Source organism: Nicotiana sylvestris, chromosome 7 (assembly GCF_000393655.2).
Source record: "Nicotiana sylvestris chromosome 7, ASM39365v2, whole genome shotgun sequence".
Classification (NCBI taxonomy): Eukaryota; Viridiplantae; Streptophyta; class Magnoliopsida; order Solanales; family Solanaceae; genus Nicotiana; species Nicotiana sylvestris.
In genome coordinates, this window is record NC_091063.1 from 147,321,693 (window position 1) to 147,341,544 (window position 19,852).

Sequence of the window (19,852 nt, forward strand, 5' to 3'; positions counted from 1 at the left end):
CCTCTATGCCAACGCGATACCGCTCAAGCGTTCGCGATGCACCACTATACAGACCTTTGCGATCGCGGCTCCCACTTCACGAATGCAAAGCACAAATCCTCTCTTGTCTCCAGTTCCCCTTCACGAACACGAAACTCCCCTCACAAACGCGGAGAAGGGAAACCAGCAACTGAACACCAGATTGTTTTCTACAATTCCAACAAGTCCAAAACTAGTTCGTTAACCATCCGAAACTCACCCGAGGCCCTTGGTCCTCAACCAAACACGCCAACACATCCCATAACCTCATTCAAACATGTTCCAACCTTCGGAACACTCAAAACAACATCAAATCACCCTCGGATTCAAGAATAAGAATTCCAAAAACATCCGAAATCTGAATTCGATCAAATAGTCTATTCAACCTTGCCTGAATGACCTAAAATTTTGCACACACATCACAAATGACACAATGGACCTAATCCAATTTCCGGAATTCCATTCTGACCCCGATATCAAAATTTTCACTACCAACTGGAAAATGCCAATTTTTCAATTTCGCCAATTCAAGCATGAACCTTCAACGACATCCAAAATACATTCCAATCACGCTCCTAAGTCCCAAATCACCTAACGGAACTAGCCAAATCATAAAAATTCCAATCCGAAATCATATACTAACAAGTCAACACTTAGTCAAACCTTTCAAATTTTAAGCTTTAAACTGAGAACTGTTCTTCTAAATTCATTCCGATTACACTGAAAACCAAAACCGGTGATTTACATAAGTCATAATACATCACACAGGGCTAGTCATGCCTAAGAACTGTCGAGCAAGTGCAAAAGCTCAAAACGACCGGTCGGGTCGTTATATCCTCCTCCACTTAAACATACGTTCATCCTCGAATGTGCCCAGAGTTGTTCTGAAAACCATTAAATCGCTGTGTAACCTTACCATGCACATACCCGAGGGTGATCCCACGTCACCCTATCTCATGTAGGTCTGATAACACAATGTAACTGAAACTTCAAAATCCATCCTAGCCCATAAACCTTGGAACCATATTTCCACTTCTAAAATCATCTACAAGATCAGAATCTCACATCTATACTCTGAATAAGCCCGAACAAGCTGTTACAAACCATACTTGCAACCTCAGATGCAATTACATGAGATACCTCATAACTCAAACACTCACGGCGATAACTTCTAATCATAGCAGTTGCTCAAAACAACCGAATATCGATAATAAGCCTCTTATCAAATAAAACCTCATTCCAACACTTCCGCATACTGCCAATGATAAATGAAACACCTAGAAAGTCATAACCATTCCTCAGATCAACCATTTGTGAAGCCACCTCTCCTTTGGCAAGGACCATAGTAATTTCTAAGTCGAATCCCGATATTATCCTTCCAACATGCTGAAATCGAATCCAATAGTATCCATTCCAGATCCCAATGACCTCATCTCATTCAATACGGCTACTCTAGTGACATGACACACCGATACAATCTCAAGCCACCATCAGTGCACCCCCGTGCACCAATAAGCAATAGTCCGAATGTACTCAAATCATGAGAAGTGAATCAAATGAGAGTGCTGTACCGCAAGCTCACTAGTACCACCACAACACGATGCTAAGAACCCATCATACACCGTAGAACCAGAGCACACGAATCTAACCCGAAGGATCATAGCTCGACATAACTTCACCGCAATATACGACCCTATCCAACACTGGTTCGCACGAGACACCTCAAGTCACCATGCTCAAAATCATCAACCAAGCGCAATTTGATGCCTAGCACCCAAAAGTGAATCACCATAACCATGGAGAAGCAAATGACGCAATGTCATACCAGTCCGAAAGAACATATCCAATGCGCAACAAATCATGCAACACCCAAATACTAGTCTCACTCAAATTCTATTATAAAGCCCAAATAGAACCGCACCATATGTGCATATCATCAACAAATCACAACTCCTCATAACACAGAAGAGTAACTCATAGATCACCCCAGAACACGGATAAGCGCAACAATAATCGAATGGCACATATCTCAATAATAGCAGTTCGGAGTCAATAATTCTGACCCGGTGCAGAACACACATCCATGTTGGGCCTACCACTGAACTACAAATCAACTCTGGTCACCCATAACAGATAAATAACCCTCCGGAAGTCCACAGTGACTGAATCACAACGCACACTACCCTCTGACTATGTTTTTACAATCCACAACCACGAAACCATCTACTCACGAAAAATCTTAGTCTCCCAATCCATAAAGCACACGAATCACCATATCTGATCCCAGCTACACTGCCCGAACATCTAACACACATCTGATACTCGATCATTCAATGAGGGATACTCCTAAAAATTTTCTATGCTACTAAGCGAACTTTAATATCAGTTGTTGATATAACAAAAGAGTGTCGCCATACCAATGAAGTATCCATAACTCAAACACATCGCCCTTTCTGAAATGTATACCCTCATCAAGCCACACCAATCAGTGAACTCATTGTCTAGTCATCTGGAATGTCCATGTCGCCTAAGAATTTATAACCTTCCTTTCGAAACTTAACCGTAACCTTACACGCAATCTCAATCCTACACAACATATCGCAAATAACATGCCATCCTATGTCAAATATGAGGACTTCATAATCCACTCTGAGCCACAAGCTACTGTGTACTCAACTAGCCAAGACTTTCCATTTGATCCCATCTAGGAGAAAATCACTATACATCCCATGCTCCTCATTCTAGTTGAAAATATACATCTCTAACTGTGGTAAAAATCATCAAGAACTATACAAATCCCCTTTGCACAAAATCGAACCGTCAGGACTGACTCCTTTCAACTCAACCAAGTTGGACAAGCCATCAAAACCTAAGAGCATTGCCATGAAACACCTGTATAAACCCACTTCATTATAAGCACACACGAACCGATCATATCCATTACCATGCCGATCCAACCTACTACCAAGTTGTCCTAATTCTCGGAGCTCCTTCCAAATTACCTTCAAATTGATACATTTCCTTGCTAGTACACCATTATCCTTAACTAAAACTTACCCCATGAACTTTAGCATAAAATCACACCGCCCTAAGGCTCATAAACCCTCGCATTCCTCTGAAGCACCCCCAAAAGTACCACAGCCGAGATACCTGCTCTGAGAAGACCTTTTGTGAATTTGAAGTCATTACATTCACCTTCCTAATACTGATGTGTAGAATCCATAATAATATAGAAATACCACGAGTCTTGACACCCTTCAATGCAAACCTCAGTTTCCAGCAAAATATACAACCTGAAAATCTCCAATTATTACATGTAAAAATCTTGAACCCATTAGACGCATTCTCAAGAGTCATCCACTCTACTCAAACCTCACTTAGACTGATCAAACGGACCGGATGACCTGTGCTCCATTAGCACTCCAATACCGCAGAAAGTAACCCCACCTTAATGCATCCAAATAGATTTTTGCTCCATGTACATTATATCCTTCACCAATAACAACTCAAGTCATTCCATAGATTCTTATACACCCATGAAGCATAACATAACACCTATCCAAAATTTCCTTTATTTGGATCATCCTCGATCTCAACCTCTGTAAGCCATGAATGATTCACCAGTATGCCCCAAACTTGAACCAACACAGCACATAACCGTGTAATCAACTGACCAATAGCAGACTCCCCCACTTGGCTCAAATCCATAGATCAAAACACATCATAACCCATAATGCATATACTCTATTACTACCATAATACCATAGTGAGATTAAACTCAATCCTTCATGAGCTCGTGCAACACAAACCATCTAGTATTTCAAATCATTTTCAAACCTCACGTTCACCCTTGTAACGGTCAAGACAACTTTTCTACGCGATCAAAACTCAAACTGCAGCACATATAATTTCACTGATAAAAGAGGGCTCACAACAAACATCATAGGGACTACGCAACTTTAGAACACTCCGCAGAAGATAATCCACTTGCTTAGCCTCAAACTAGCATCTCTCTATATTCTTCCATAATCATAACTATCACCCGGTCACTTACCCTTCCTGAGTCTGAACTCATATCACGACATGAAATTTACTCCATCTCCCAACTAGACAACATGAAAAAGATCCTTCATCATGCTCACAACTAGGGCTATACATCAACTCATGATGAAAATCAAGCACCAAATAGTTCTTACTACCCCCAAGTAGACCCTTCTCGCCTCATTCAAATCATACGAACACACCTCGCAGTCGCATCATACTCATCACATGGCTATCCATCCATCACTTCTCCTAATAGGGACACTATCGAACATATAAATCCAGAAACATGCGCTCACAAAATCAACAGCTCAGGGCTCAAGCTACAGGCAAGGCCTGGCCTCAAGTCCTCCAGATTTGCCTAACATCAAAACATAGAAATCATATCTCGCCCCTTGATCAAGGAATCACATGCCGCCGATGCACAACTGATACCGAGCGCTCATGCGCGCATACAAACGCATGGAAGGAATTTCAAGAGTTACATTTCAAGCTGAATCAAGGACGCACGATAAGAATTCAAGAATATGAAGTTTTTTCTAAAGGTTCTGCAGCCACCCGAGGATAAGTACAGACGTCTTCGTACCGATCCACGAGATTCTACTAAACTTGCTCATGACTCGTGAGACCTATGTAACCTAGGCTCTGATACCAACTTATCACAACCCAAAAATTGTCCCGGTCGTGATGGTGTCTATCGTGAAACTAGGCCAGCCAACACAACTCCCGAATCAACTATTATTCTATAAAAGTCATTTTTATACCATTTATTAATCAATAATCTCATGATGTAAGTCTAAATGAACAGTGCAGAATAAATACACAAGCCCAACATTGGGGTGTCACTAGTCATGAGCATCTACTGCAACTGTCTAACAACATCAAGACCAATATGGCCGAGAAAAATCACAAGAATACATTAAGGAAGAATAAGGAGGGAGAAAAGCAGGGTTGTGATCGCCAAGCAGCTACCTTGCTAACTCCGATAAACCTGCCACCGAGCTTAGAAATAGCTGAATCTGCACACAAGGTGCAGGAAGTAATGTGAGTACGCCAACTCAGTAAGTAATAAAACTAAATAAAGACTGAGCAGTAAGAAATCATGTAAACCACGTCATAGCACCACAGTAGGTACAACATGTTTCCAAAATAGGATACAAATCAAATCATCTCGTTCAACTCCCATTTCGAAAAAAATCCTTTGAAAAAAATGTCTTTCTAATAGTTTCAATAGTAGTTCAATGCAATTTATAGTGAAAGTGGTAAAATCATAATCGGCATCTCGGCCAAAACATAGTTTGTATACAGCCCCTCGGGCAAACAGTAATTCATAACCATCTCATAACTTAAAAATCTCAGTGAAAGTAACAAAGCTAAATCAGTGACTAAATTCCGAACACCTCGTAAAAAACTACAATTTAAATGAAAGTTGTTTAAAATATTTGTTTAACATTTTCAATAGAGGCTTAGTATAAAGATGAGGGAAAGCAGTAATTTAATCAACATATTCAGTGGAGACTCACTTTAAGGAGGAGTGAAAACAGTAATTTTATAAACAAGCCCCTCAGGCAAAGCATCACTCGTATATTTGTATATATATAGCCCTTCGGGCAAGTCTCTCAGTCACTCATGACTCAACTCTCAGCACACAGCGCTCACAATCAGCACTCACGCTCAATAGGTACCTTATCATAACCGTTGCGGTGTGCATCCCAATCCATATATCGCTGCGGCGTACAACCCGATCCATATATATAGTTGACTGTGCTCACTGGGGTGTGCAGACTCCGCAGGGGTTCCTACAACCCAAGCGCTATATCGTTGCGGCGTGCAGCCCGATCCAACATATTGCTGTGGCATGCAGCCCAATCCATATATCGTTGCGGCATGTAGCACGATCCATATATATATATATATATATATATATATAACTATATATTGCTGCGGCGTGCAGCCCGATCCATAAATATATAATCTTCATAACCTCACACTCAGACCCTTAGTCTTTCTCGGTCATTAACCTCACAATCAGACTTTCAACCTCTCTTAGCCATCAACCTCACAAGCTACTCGGACTATCAGTAAAAACATGGCGTTCGGCTCAAGAATATCACTTATAGTATCAAAATTGAGTAAATAAGGCTGAGTTATGAAATCAATAAAACATAGCATGACTGAGTACAATCATTAAGTCAAAACAGTGAGGAAAAGTTTTAAAAACCCCATAAGGGTCCAAAACAATTGGCACGAGGCCCAAATATGGCATTCCGCTCAAAACATAGCAATACTTTTCAAAACACAATGATGTCAAACAGTTTTCAATCAAATACGCGACTTAACAGTCATACGGGATGGACCAAGTCACAACCCCCAACAGTGCATGACTCCATGTTCGTCATCTAGCGTGTGTGTCAACTTAAAGTAGCACAATGATGTAATATCCATGATTTCATACCCTCAGGACAGCATTTACAATAATTACTTACCTCAATCCGGTCCAAACTCTAGCCCGCAATGCTTTTGCCCCTCGAATTGGCCTACAATTGCTCCAAATCTAACAAAAATCAGATTCATACCATCAAAATATGCTAAGGGAACAAAGCTCACTCGAAAATAACCAATTTACTTAAAAAATTCTGAAATTGGCCAAAACCGACCCTCGGGCCCATGTCTCGGAATCCGATAAAAATCATATCAAATAGAATCCTCGTTCTCCCACGAGTCCATACATACCAAGAACATCAAAAGCGGACCTCAAATGCCCCTCAAATCCCAATTTACACTCTCCAATTTCAAGCCCTAATTCCCCAATTTTAGGTTTTAAATACCAATAATTTTATGTTTAAACAAGTAAGAATCAATATAGGACCGAGTCGCTCAAAAATGGAAGAAATAGACCAAAAATCGCGAAAACCACTTTTAAAACATTCTGCTGAGGGATTATTTTCCTTCTTCGCGAACGCGGCCTCACTGTCGTGCTCACGTAGCGCAATTATCTACAGACCAAAAATCCTTCTACGCGAACGCGAGGACCATCTCACGAACGCGATGCATAACTGACTCACCTCTTCGCGAATGTGACGCCTACTATGCGAACGCGTAGAACAAATACCTTGGGGTCCCAGCTATTCCACTTCCTCTATGCCAACGCGATACCGCTCATGCATTCATGATGCACCACTGTATAAACCTCCGCAATCGCGGCTCCAACTTTGCGAACGCAAAGCACAAATCCTCTCTTGCCTCCAGTTCCCCTTCGCAAACGTGAAGAAGGGAAACCAGCAACTGAACACCAGATTTTTTTCTGCAATTCCAAAAAGTCCAAAACTACTCCGTTAACAATCCGAAACTCACCCGAGGCCCTCGTGACCTCAACCAAACACGCCAACACATCCCATAACCTCATTCAAACTTGTTCCAAGCTTGGGAAATTACCCTCGGATTCAAGCCTAAGAATATCAAAAACTTCCAAATTTCAAATTCGATTAAAAAGTCTATCAACCCTTGTCCGAATGACCTGAAATTTTGCGCACACGTCACAAATGACACAACGGACATACTCTAATTTTGAAAATTCCATTTCGACCCCGATATCAAAATTTTCACTACCAACCGAAAAATGCCAAATTTTCAATTTCGCCAATTCAAGCCTGAACCTTCCACGGTCCTCCAAAATACATTCCGATCACGCTCCTAAGTCCCAAATTACCTAACGGAGCTAACCAAATCAAAAAAAATTCAATCCGAGATCATATACTAACAAGTCAAAATTTGGTAAAACCTTTCAAATTTTAAGCTTCAAACTGAGAACTGTTCTTCCAAATTCATTCCGATTATCCTGAAAACAAAAATCGACTATTTACATAAGTAATAATACATCACACGGGGCTAGTCATGCCCGAGAACTGGCGAGTAAGTGCAAAAGAACAAAACGACCAGTCGGGTCATTACAACAATATAAGATCGATAAATAATAAAATGATGATATCGAGTATCATTCCACAAGATTTATAATTAACCACTACCTAATTCAAACTAATATTAAATATCTATTTAAAGGCTTAACCTTATTGTTATTGTGATGAATTAAAACTAATGCAAAACGGTAAAGTAAGCAAACGAGAAACAAGTAGGCAAACTTAGGTTGAATTTAATGAGAGATAATATATTTTAGGGTTACAGGTCAACTATCAATCATGTTGAGTTCTTTACCTGAATTGATTGATTGATTTATCTAGGTTATTAATCAAAACAATAAATTAATTTAAATTAATCTAACACATATATGTATGTGGAATCAGAATTAAATAAGAAAAATAGTTTCATATTTCCTGTATATCGGGTAAGCAATGTGATTAGATGTATGTCTATTCTAGCTAATTGCAAATTTGTTCTCTAATGCCTAGGTTTAAAAACTTGCTTTATTCAATCATATTACAATCTCTATAAAATCCACTTTTTAGTTTGAATTAAAATTCGTAGATAGTATTTGATTATCGACTAGAAAATCAAACAATTAAGCATTTGATATAACTAAAGAACCAAATACGAATAATCGATAAAAAAAATTTTAAATATGAATAACAGTGGTGAAAATTCCATAATCCTAGAATTAAGGAGCTTACCTGCATATAATCATGATAGGAAATCCACCCTCCCTGCTTTTGATCAATGACGACTTTCAAGCATTTTTCAAATTTTGCTTAATTAGGAATTTCCAAAGAAAACAAACAATATTTATATATAAGTTCACTAAATAAAGTTGATGAATATAAATTCGTGAGTTTGTGAATCATACAATCATAAGAGAAAATGCATTCTTCAAATTCATTTTTATCTCAAAGGTGCGTAATAAATATCCCTTATAAGTTCAAAAAAGTAATACATATTAAAATTATCTTCAGCAAAAGGATTTGGAACATTTGGAAATTCTGTGAAATCACCCATACAAACGAATACATGAAGCATGGCGTTTTGAGACGCTAGATCCAAATCACCATTGACGAGTAAGGTTGCAATCAAATTCCGAAAATGTGGTCTCACAAGTAAATAATGATGGAGACAATGCCTATAAACTTTATAATATTCTGGATTTGTTTCACTAAAAGTGATTGTCAACATCTTCCTTGCAATATTTGTGTACTTTGTTTCTGCCATTCTAATTGTAATAAGTTCAAGTTGGGCCTTACTTACTGCCCAAGGAGCCTCTGGATCATTTTCCATAACATTATAGCAAAATTCTCTTACAATAGAGGAATCACAAGCTATTTGAATTATTTGAGCGACAGCATTTGCTCTTAAATTTGCACCAAATAGATCAACACTTAATAGAAAAATCAAGACTAGTGAGACTGATGAAGAAGTAGAAACTGATCTCCCCATTGTTTTCTCTCTCTTTGATCTATAACAATTTCTTTGTTTGAGGTTATAAATATTTGTTGGTGTGATATAAAAATGTATGAAATTTAATTAGTAACAAATCTTAGTATAGAAAAGTTAAAACTGTAATTTTAATGCTTTTACCTACTACAAACTGAAATATCTGATTCCTATTTAATATGGGATTATGATATTCTAAATTTGCCTCCATTGTAATAGGCAACATCTTAAATTGATAAATATTGATATATGCATTGAGATCCCAGAAAAAGGATATACACAACCGCTCAAATGAAATATTGTCAAATTGTCCTAATTAAAGAGGCTACAATCAATAAGATTTATAAACACATAAAGAATGAACGCATTTACTTAGTATACCATTGTCATATATAAATTTCATTTATATTATACCATGGACTCCTCATTTTCCATATCTTCTCGCAAGTTTTCCAAATTCCAGACGATTGCCTAATTATTTGGAATAAAATTAATTCATGGGTGATAAATCAACTTCAAATAAATTGTACTAAAGTCATAGTACAATGCAAATAAAAATAATACTGAACTATATATCACAAAAGGTAAAACGCGGGAAAATGCAAAAATCGATCAACATAAATGATTAAGCACACTGAAAATTTTCAAGTAATACAAATCCAACTAAACTAACGTAATGGAACTTGACATTTTATATAAGCATTTTATTTTTAAAGATGATTTAATTTAAGTAGGGATAGTTAGTGTGTATGAGCCCGTTTAGATTGACTTATTTTAAGTGCTTTTAAGCCAAAATCGTTTTTAAGCCATTTTGTAGTGTTTGGATAAAGTAAAAAAGTGCTTTTGAGCACTTATTTATAAGCTAAAATGATAAAAACAAGACAAAAACCAAAAGCTAAAAATCCTAACTTATGACTTAAAAGCTATTTTGGCTTAAAAGGTACTTAAAATAAGCCCATCCAAACGGGCTTTATATATATTTTTGGTAAGCATATTGTTGTCATGAAGAAAATTAAAAATAATTTTTGCTTTTATTTCTAGTGAAAATCTACCTTTTTCCGTTTCTTCATCACTACAAAAAAACAGCTTTTAGTCATGCAAAAACACTTTTGTTACCTCGAAAAGTTTGGTCAAACACCCTAATTATTCAAAATAAATACTTTGACTTCCTAAAAACTGGACCAAACATGCTATAAGTAGGAATATGCAAACACGATATTTGTACTAATTCAGCAAGCCTACATCTAGTGTCCCTTTAATCTAATGAGTTTCATTAGTATGACTGGAGCTTGAAGGACTTAGCATGAATATCCGTGGTTGTGTGGGATTTGAGGTTTTTTGAGTTAGTGAAATTTTGTGTTCAGGTGGCTTTTTGGATTCTGGGGTATGAGCTGATGGTGATTTGGGTTTGAGTGTGGTTTCAGTAAATTTTTCTGGTAATTTTGGCCATTCCCGGAGTTTGTAACTGACAAGAAATTTATATTTACCTGGACGGCTTAATGAGCCAATTGAAGGGTAAAGACTTTCATATTTTGCTCGAAATTGCTTTTCAGTGGCTTTTCCTTTCTTCTTGGATTTTGGTTTGGTCTTGTTGAGGCCAAATCTTTCCCAGTGACACAGATGGTGTTCATCATATTCTCCAATTGGGTTATCTAAACAGTCTTGGCAATGACAGTCAAGATCCTAAGGGCAGTGTCCCGTAAAGGGGCATTTGAACCACCAAACCCTTTTTCCTTCTTTGTCAAAATGTTGGCACCAGTTATGCTCTTCCATGATGCTTTGTATATTCTAGAAGAACTCTCCGTCAGGTTCAGGGTATGTATCTGTTGTATCTTTGGGTTGAATCATTATGATTTACTCTTGTTTTACTCGAGCACAAGTAACAAATAGTTTGGCATGCGCACCAAGAACGTGTGATTTTTGAAATTCACTCACCACGAAAAATACTCGTGGTTTCAACTTTGCCTACATCTAGAGTTAGATTCTAAAACATAGAGAAAATGCAAATACACTAAAAATATTATTCACATCAGGTATTTATATCAAATCAATAAAATTAATGTAGTTAAATTATGCAAAAATGGAGAGACGTCCACCCAAAATACCATGTAAGAAATCACCCCAGTCCCAATTGTTTTCCCCAGCTTAAACATTATTTCTCCAATCTGTCTACCACCTCTGCCTTGTTGATCAATCTGATGATGTGCCATATAGTTGTTGTGCATGTTAGATTAACTAGGCAGAAACGGATTAATTGACCACCCTTACCACCCTTACCTCATTGAAGGTTTTTCAAGTTCTTTAAGTTTGGTTTGGAGTAGACTTTGGTGTTATCGAGGTTCGTTTGGGATTTCGAGTGTAGGAATAGTTCTGTAGGATGATTTATGACTTACGCGCAAAATATGGCATCATTCCAAGTTGATTTGACAGGAAACGGACAAGCGGAAGTGTTTTAAGAAGTTTTTGAGTTTCATGTAGGATTCATGCATTTTGGGCGTACGATTCGTGGGTTTTGATCTCATTGTGATGTTTAGATCGTGTGAGAAAGTCTGTATTATGTTGTGGAATGCATTAGATTAAATGGAGGGGGTTTCGGGGGGCCCGGGTGCGAATCAGATTGGAATCGGACTTGGTTTCGGGCATGGGGGACTGTGGTGGCTTCAGATCTGGTGCATCGCACCCGCGTGGAAAGGGCTACATGTGCTAGGCTGCAGAAGCGGCCTAATTGTTGCAGAAGCAGACTGTAGGCTGGAGCTAAGTAGTCGCAGGTGTGAGGCTTTTTCTACATCTGTGCGCCCGCAGAAGCGACCGAGGGTCCTCAGATGCAGACTTGGGGTGGTTGGCTGTGGGTCATAGAAGAGAAAGGAATCCGCAGGAGCGAAATCATAGAAGCAAACCCACAGAAGCGTCTCATCCTCCGCAGAAGCGAGTAAGCTGGAGGCAGTGGGGGATCGCATGTGCGACCTTTTGACCGCACCTGCGGTTCCGCACATGCGGTTAAATGGTCGCAGGTGCGGAAGCCGCTGGGCTATGATGGTTTTTAATCAGAGACTTAGGCCATTTTTTTACACATTTTCATTTGGTCTTGGGAGATTTTGAGAGCACATTAAAGGGGTTTCTCATCTACAATACAAGGTAAGTAAACTCCACCCACTTTCACATTAAATACGCGGATTATATGTAAACTGAACATGGAAATTTTAAGAAACTTATGGGATTTGTGAAGAACCTAGGGTTTTGGTAAATTGGGATTTGATCACGAATTTGATGGTGGAAGTGGGAGAAAATTATATATTTGAGTTCACGAGTTGATGGGTAACTTAGAAAATTTCCAGAATCCGGGCACGTGGGCCCAGGGATAAATTTCATTAATCTTCCAAATTGAGTTGGTAAATACTATAAGAGTTAAGATATTAACTTTTGAGCATATATTTTTTAGTTTATAGGACTTTTGATTACTTTCGGAGTCCTCATCATCGTTTGAAGGGTTCTGGTGAGGTTGGAAAAGCCGCATTGAGGACTTGGGATCAAGGTAAGTTTCTTGCTGAACTTTTTAAGAGGGAACTTATCCCCTTAGGCGTATTATTGTTGTGTGCTACATGTATGGGGAACAACGTACGCACGATGTGATGAGAGTAAGTACGTAGCTATATTTCATTATATGTTTGGGTAGACATAGATTCACCTTATGTTTTTAATTATATTGTTTATGTCTATCATATGTATTAATTATTTTGATTAGAGCTAAGATTGGGGATTTATATTGAAATTATCGACTTAGCTTCTTATTTCAGAAAACTCAGGAATACTTAATAAATCATGAATAAATCCATGTCTTCTTGTCTCGCAAGTACTTCCACGAGCGAGATAAATTTCTCTACTCTAATGGAATCGGGTTGTTCGCCTTAGTATTATGATAAAACCACTCTTATGGGATTAGGTCATTCGCCTCGGCAGTATGGTAACACCATTCTTATGGGATCGGACCATTAGCCTCGACAGTATGATGGTAACACTATTTTTACAGGATCGAACCGTTCACCTCGACAGTACTAAGTACCACTATTCTTATGGGATCGAACCATTCGCTCAGGCAACTTTGTGCTTAATAATCGAAATGGGTTTCGGTTTGGGTATAACTGAGTTAGTGCCTTCACGACTAGTTATGATATGTTGGTAATGTGATACGGACTCCTGATTTTATTTACTGTAGTTGCTCTTATTTGCTTTGTCGATACTTGTTTTATACTCACCATGTCTACTTTATGCACTTATATTATCATTATTTGACCTCTAGTAAGTGTCAAGTCGACCCCTCGTCACTACTTCTTCAAGGTTAGATTAGATACTTACTGGGTAAGTGTTGTTTTGCGTACTCACGCTACACTTCTGCACTGATGTGTAGGTACTAAGACAGGTACTACCAGTGGCCATGCAGGCGCATATGCGATCATTTCCGAGACTTAGTGGTGAGTTGCTTGCCTTGCTACGATCTGCAGCATCGGAGTCTCCCTCTACCTTATTTACTATTCTTTCTATTACTTTCAGATAGTAGTTGTAGTAGTTTTGTATATTCCCTAGATTGCTCATGCACTTGTTACGCCGGGTTTTGGGGGATCTTTAGTATTTATGTACCGCTATATTTATCATTTCTTTCACCACTTTGGATGTTCTTATTATGATGGTACTTTGTTTCAAAGAGATGCTACGGTTGAATGAAATCTAGTTTATACTGTTCTTTAAAACGAAAAACTTTCATTTTAAAATGGTAAAAAGGGGTAAGTAAATAGTAGTTTCACTTGTGGTCTTGCCTAACTCCGGCATTAGAAGCAGTCGCGACCTATTACGGAATTGGGTCATGACAACTTAGTATGAGAGCTTTAAGTTCACATAGGTCTCACGAGTCATGAGCAGGCCTAGTAGAGTCTTACGGATCGATGCAAAGACGTAAGTACTTATCCTCGAGAGGCTATAGGGTGTTAGGAAACTTCTCTTTCTTCATCTCCTATCGTGCAGTTGATATTCTGCTAAGTATCTTTCTATTAGTATTTTATAGATGGTAAGAACGCGCACAACGGATGTACCAGGCAGTTGAGGGGCTGCTACCCCCCATTGCTAGAGGCCGAGGTAGAGGATATGGGAGGGCTCCAACTACAGTCATAGGACAAGGGCGCCCTAGGGTTGCTCCAATTGTACCACCAGTGAATCCAATGGAGGATTTTGTTGTTAAGGAGCAGGATGAGGTGCTTGCGGCTGTGCCAACCCCAACAAATTTCATGATTGCGCTGTGATTCTAGGAGGTCATTGGATGTATGTTGCAGTTCATGGACTCTATTATGTAGGCTGGTTTATTTCCAACGGACCCTACCATATCTCAGGCTAGAAGGGGAGCACAGACCTACCGTTCAAGATCTAGGGCACGTCGTTTCCATTTATTAGTCCCTAGGTGCACTACCTATGGGCAGAGCCCAGCCTGTTGCAACAGCTATACCAAAGGTTGTACCAGTTGGGGCTATTGATCAGGAGAAGCGGCTGGACAGATGGACTAGACTTCTCCCTCCTACCTTTGGGGGTGAGCGATTAGAGGACCCCCAGGATTTCATTGAATGATTCAAGGATAGGCTCCGGAACATGGGGATATTGGAGTCCAACGGGGTGGACTTCACCACCTTTCAGCTTGAGGGCAAGGCCCGCAGATGGTGACATGCTTACCTTCTTAGCAGGCCAATTCACATCCTTTGACTTGGGATCAGTTTACACATATGTTCTTGGAGAAATATATACCACCTTATGATATAGAGGAGCTTTGGGATCAGTTTGAGCAAATCTATCAGGGTCACATGTCTATCGCCAACTATGAGGCGAGGTTCATCGACTTATCTCTCCATAAAACTATTATATTCCCTACATACGGAGAGAGCGCGTAGAGGTTCATTGCAGGTCTGCACCCTGAGATTCAGGTACAAATGGCCCATGAGGCTGAGATGTGGACTTCTTTTATTCAGGTTGTAGATATAGCTCAGAGGATCGATCTATTCAAAACCGCAAGAGTTTGCACCAAGGGACAAGTGGCCCTGACAGTTTTGGGGGATTTAGTGGCACCCCACCTTGGAGCAAATGTCAATTCATGAGGGGTCAGCCCAGCAGGCCCATGCAATCAGCACCACCACTTGCTCCGAGTGCTCCAGCACGACCCTATTTCAGTGCCATTCCAGAGAATACTTAGGGCTCGCCAACTATTCAAGGTTCCTCCAGTGGGTATTCAAGACAACATGTTCAGACTTCAGGTCAGCAGTCCATCGTCCGAGGGGTTGTTTTGAGTGCGGGGATCTTGGCCATGTGAAGAGGTTTTGTCCCAGACTTCGAGGTAAGGCCGAGTAGCAAGACTGTCGGCCCATACTTACTGCACAAGCTACCACACCGCCTGCCCGGCCAGCCAGAGGTGGAGGGAAAGCGGCCAGGGGTCGTCCTAGAGGTGGAGTCCAGTTAGTTGGCGCTCTAGCAAAATTTTGTGATATCCCCGCCAGGCTAGAGGCAATCATCTCTGATGGACTGATCACATGTACTATTTCCATTTGCCGTAGGGATGCCTCGGTATTATTTGTTTCGGGGTCTACTTACTCCTATGTTTCTTCTCTATTTGCTCCTTATTTGGATATGTCATTCGAGTCCTTGGGCATTCTTGTATATGTGTCCATGCTAGTCGGTGATTCTGTTGTTATGGATCGGGTATGCCGATCTTGTATGGTGACTTTTATGGATATGAGACCCGAGCGGATCTTTTATTGCTCGATATGGTTGATTTTGAGGTTATCTTAGGGAATGGACCGGTTGTCCTCGTACCATGCTATTCTTGATTTCCATGCTAAGACTATTACCTTGGTGATGCCTGAGTTGCCTAGATTAGAGTGGGAGGCTACGTTTGTCAGTACTTCCAGCCGAGTTATTTCTTTCTTGAAGGCTCGACTTATGGTCAAGAAAGTTGTTTGGCCTACTTAGTCTTTCTTCGGGATACTACTACAGAGACTCCCGCATTGGATTCAGTACCGGCGGTGCATTATTTTTCCAATGTTTTTCCTACTAATCTACTTGGTATGTCGTCGGATCGGACATCGTTTTCAGCATTGATTCGGTCCCGAGCACCCAGCCTATTTCTTCCTCATCTAATGGACTGGCTCCCAATGAGCTTAGGGAGTTAAAGGAGCTACTTCAGGAGTTTCTTGAGAAGGGGTTCATTAGAACTAGTGTGTCACCTTGGGGAGCACCGGTATTTTTTGTGAAGAAGAAGGATGGGAGTATGTGGATGTGCATTGATTACCATGCATTGATGATTTGTTTGACCAGTTACAGGGTGTCAAGGTATTCTCTAAGAACAACTTGAGATTTGTGTATTAGCAGCTGAATATCCGTGCTTCAGATATTCTGAAGATGACTTTCCCGACTAGATATGGACACTATGAGTGTTTGGTGATGTCCTTCGGCTTGACTAATGCCACGGCGACACTCATGGATTTGATAAACTGAGTGTTCAAGCCGTATCTTGATTCACTTGTCATTTTCTTCATTAATGACATATTGATCTACTCGCGTAGTATGGAGGAATACGAGCAGCATTTGAGATTAGTGTTTTAGACCTTGCGGTAATAGAAGCTTTATGCTAAGTTCTCCAAGTGTGAGTTCTGGTTGGATTTCGTGACATTTTGGGGCATATTGTATCAGGTGAGGGCATTATGGTGGATCCCAAGAATATTGAGGCAGTCCTGGGTTGGTCTCGTCCTACCATAGTAACCAAGAACAGGAGTTTCTTTGGGTTAGCAGGGTATTATCATCGGTTCATGGAGGGTTTCTCATCTATTACAGTGCCCTTGACTAGATTGACCCAGAAGGGTGCTTTGTTCAGATGGTTCGACGATTGCGAGTTGATCTTTAAGATGCTCAAGTTGGCTTTGACTATAACACTGATTTTAGTGTTGTCTTCCGGTTTAGAGATGTATACTGTATATTGCAGCGCTTTACGCATTGGTCTGGGTTGTGCATTGATGTACGAGAGGCGAGTTATTGTATATGCTTCACATCAGCTAAATTCCCACGAGAAGAATTACCCCATGCATGATTTGGACTTGGCCGCGATAGTTCATGATCTCAAGATATTGAGGCATTATCTTTATGGGATGTCCTATGAGGTTTACAACGATCATCGCAGCTTGCAACATTTGTTAAAGTAGAGGGATCTTAATTTGAGGCAGCACAGGTGGCTTGAGTTACTAAAGGACTATGATATCACCATCCACTATCATCCGGGCAAAGCGAATGTGGTTGCAGATGCCTTGAGCAGAAAGGCTAAGAGTATGGGAAGTTTGGTATTTATTTCAACAAAGGAGAGGCCATTGGCTTTGGGCATTCAGTCCTTAGCTAACAGACTTGTGAGGTTGGATATTTTAGAGCCCAGTTGAGTTCTTGCATGCTTTGTGGCTCAATCTTCATTACTTGAGCAGATCAAGGCTTGTCGGTGTGATGATCTGCACTTGTTGGTTCTTAGAGAGACGGTACTTCAGGGTGGTGCCAATGAGGTTACTATCAGTGAGGATGGTGTTTTGCGTCTCCAGAGCCGCCTATGTGTTCCTAATGTTGATGGCTTGAGGGAGGAAAATCTAGAGGAAGCGCACAGTTCTCGATATTATATTCATCCATTGTTACGAAGATGTATCGCGATCTGAGGCATCAATATAGGTGGCACCGGATGAAGAAGGACATATTTGAGTATGCGGCAAGATGTCTAAACTGCCAACAGGTCAAGTATGAGCACCAAAAGCTAGGTGGCCTACTCCAGAAGATGGTTATACTAGGATGGAAGTGGCAGCGCATCACTATGGACTTCGTTGTTGGGTTGTCACGGACATTGAGGAAGTTTGATGCTTTTTGGGTCATTGTCGATCGGCTGACTAAGTTGGCACATTTTATTCCAGTGGTGACTTCTTAGTCATCCGAGAGGTTGGCCCAGATTTACACAAATTTGACATCCACAGACCAACGGGAAGTCGGAGCGGACAGTTCAGATTCTGGAGGATATGCTCCGAGCATGTGTCATTAACTTTTGAGGTAAGTGGGATAGATTTTTGCCCTTGGTCGAGTTTTCTCATAACAATAGTTATCAGTTTAGCATTGAGATGGCTTTATTTGAGGCTTTATATGGTCGGCGATGTCATTCGTCCATTGGATGGTTTTAGCCTGACGAAGCTAGGTTATATGGCACTGACTTAGTGAAGGATGCCTTGGAGAAGGTAAAGTTGATTCAGTTATATGGTACTGATTTAGTGAAGGATGCCTTGGAGAAGGTAAAGTTGATTCAAGAGAGACTTCGCACGGCACATTCCAGATATAAGAGTTACGCGGATTAGAAGGTATGTGATTTATCATTTATAGTGGGTGAGAAGGTTCTCTTGAAAGTCTCACCGATAAAGGGAATCATGAGGTTCGGGAAGAAGGGCAAGTTAAGCACAAGGTTTATTGACCCATTTAAGGTATTGAGACAAGTTGGGGAGGTTTCTTATGAGCTTTCTATGCCTTCTAGTCTATCGGGAGTTCATCCGGTCTTCCACGTGTCTATGATCCAGAGGCATCATGCCAACGGGTCGCACATGCTAGATTACAACACGGTTAAGCTAGATGAGAGTTTCGATTATGAAGAGGAGCCAGTTGCCATTATTGACAGGCAGGTTCACCATTTGAGGTCCAAGAAGATTTTTGCGGCAAAGGTCTAGTGGAGGGGTCAACCAGTCAAGGAAGTGACTTGGGAGATCTAGTAGGACATGAGAAGCAGATATACGCACCTTTTTAGCACTCCAAGTATGATTCTAGACTCGTTCGAGGACAAATATTTGTTTAAAATGTGGTGAATGTTACTACCCAACCAGTCGTTTTTCTTTATATATCTCATTAACCCTATTTAAGACTCTCCGCATGTGCTTTTACTGTTTTATGACCTACGGGGATGGTTGGTTTAGGTTTGGAAGGGTTTGGGTTGAAATCAAAACACTTAATTCCTTAATAGTGGCCTATAATGGTTAAGATTGACTTGGGTCAATATTTTAAGTAAACGACCTCGAAACCGGTATTTGATGGTCCCAATAGGCTCGTATGATGATTTTGGACATGCGCGTGTGTTCGGATCGGGTTTCCGATGACCCGGGAGCGTTTAGACGCTTAATATTTAAATGGCTCATTGAAGGTTTTTCTAGTTCTTTTTGTTTAGTTTTGAGTATACTTGGGTGTTATCGAGGTCCGTTTAGGATTTTGGGCCTGGCAATAGTTCTGTATGGTGATTTATAACTTTCACGCAAAATTTGGCATCATTTTGAGTTAATTTGATAGGAATCGGACGTACGGAAGTATTTTTAGAAGTTTTTAAGTTTCA

At 40.1% G+C, this 19,852-nt stretch overlaps 1 protein-coding gene across 1 annotated transcript; it reads left to right on the forward strand.

The window, feature by feature from the left end:
• The first annotated feature begins 18,139 nt into the window (after nucleotides 1-18,139).
• On the forward strand, nucleotides 18,140-19,199 carry LOC138873925 (uncharacterized). Its single transcript, XM_070152413.1, has 3 exons — nucleotides 18,140-18,406; nucleotides 18,666-18,773; nucleotides 18,873-19,199. The coding sequence occupies exons 1-3, from the start codon at nucleotides 18,140-18,142 to the stop codon at nucleotides 19,197-19,199; spliced, it is 702 nt and encodes a 233-aa protein (XP_070008514.1).
• Nucleotides 19,200-19,852: the final 653 nt, after the last annotated feature.

Coding starts and splice junctions, on each gene's coding strand:
- LOC138873925 (XM_070152413.1), top strand. CDS start 18,140: ATGTATCGCGATCTGAGGCATCAATATAGGTGGCACCGGATGAAGAAG. Junction 18,407..18,665: donor TGGCACATTTTATTCCAGTG/GTGACTTCTTAG, acceptor GGATGGTTTTAG/CCTGACGAAGCTAGGTTATA. Junction 18,774..18,872: donor TGAAGGATGCCTTGGAGAAG/GTAAAGTTGATT, acceptor GTGGGTGAGAAG/GTTCTCTTGAAAGTCTCACC.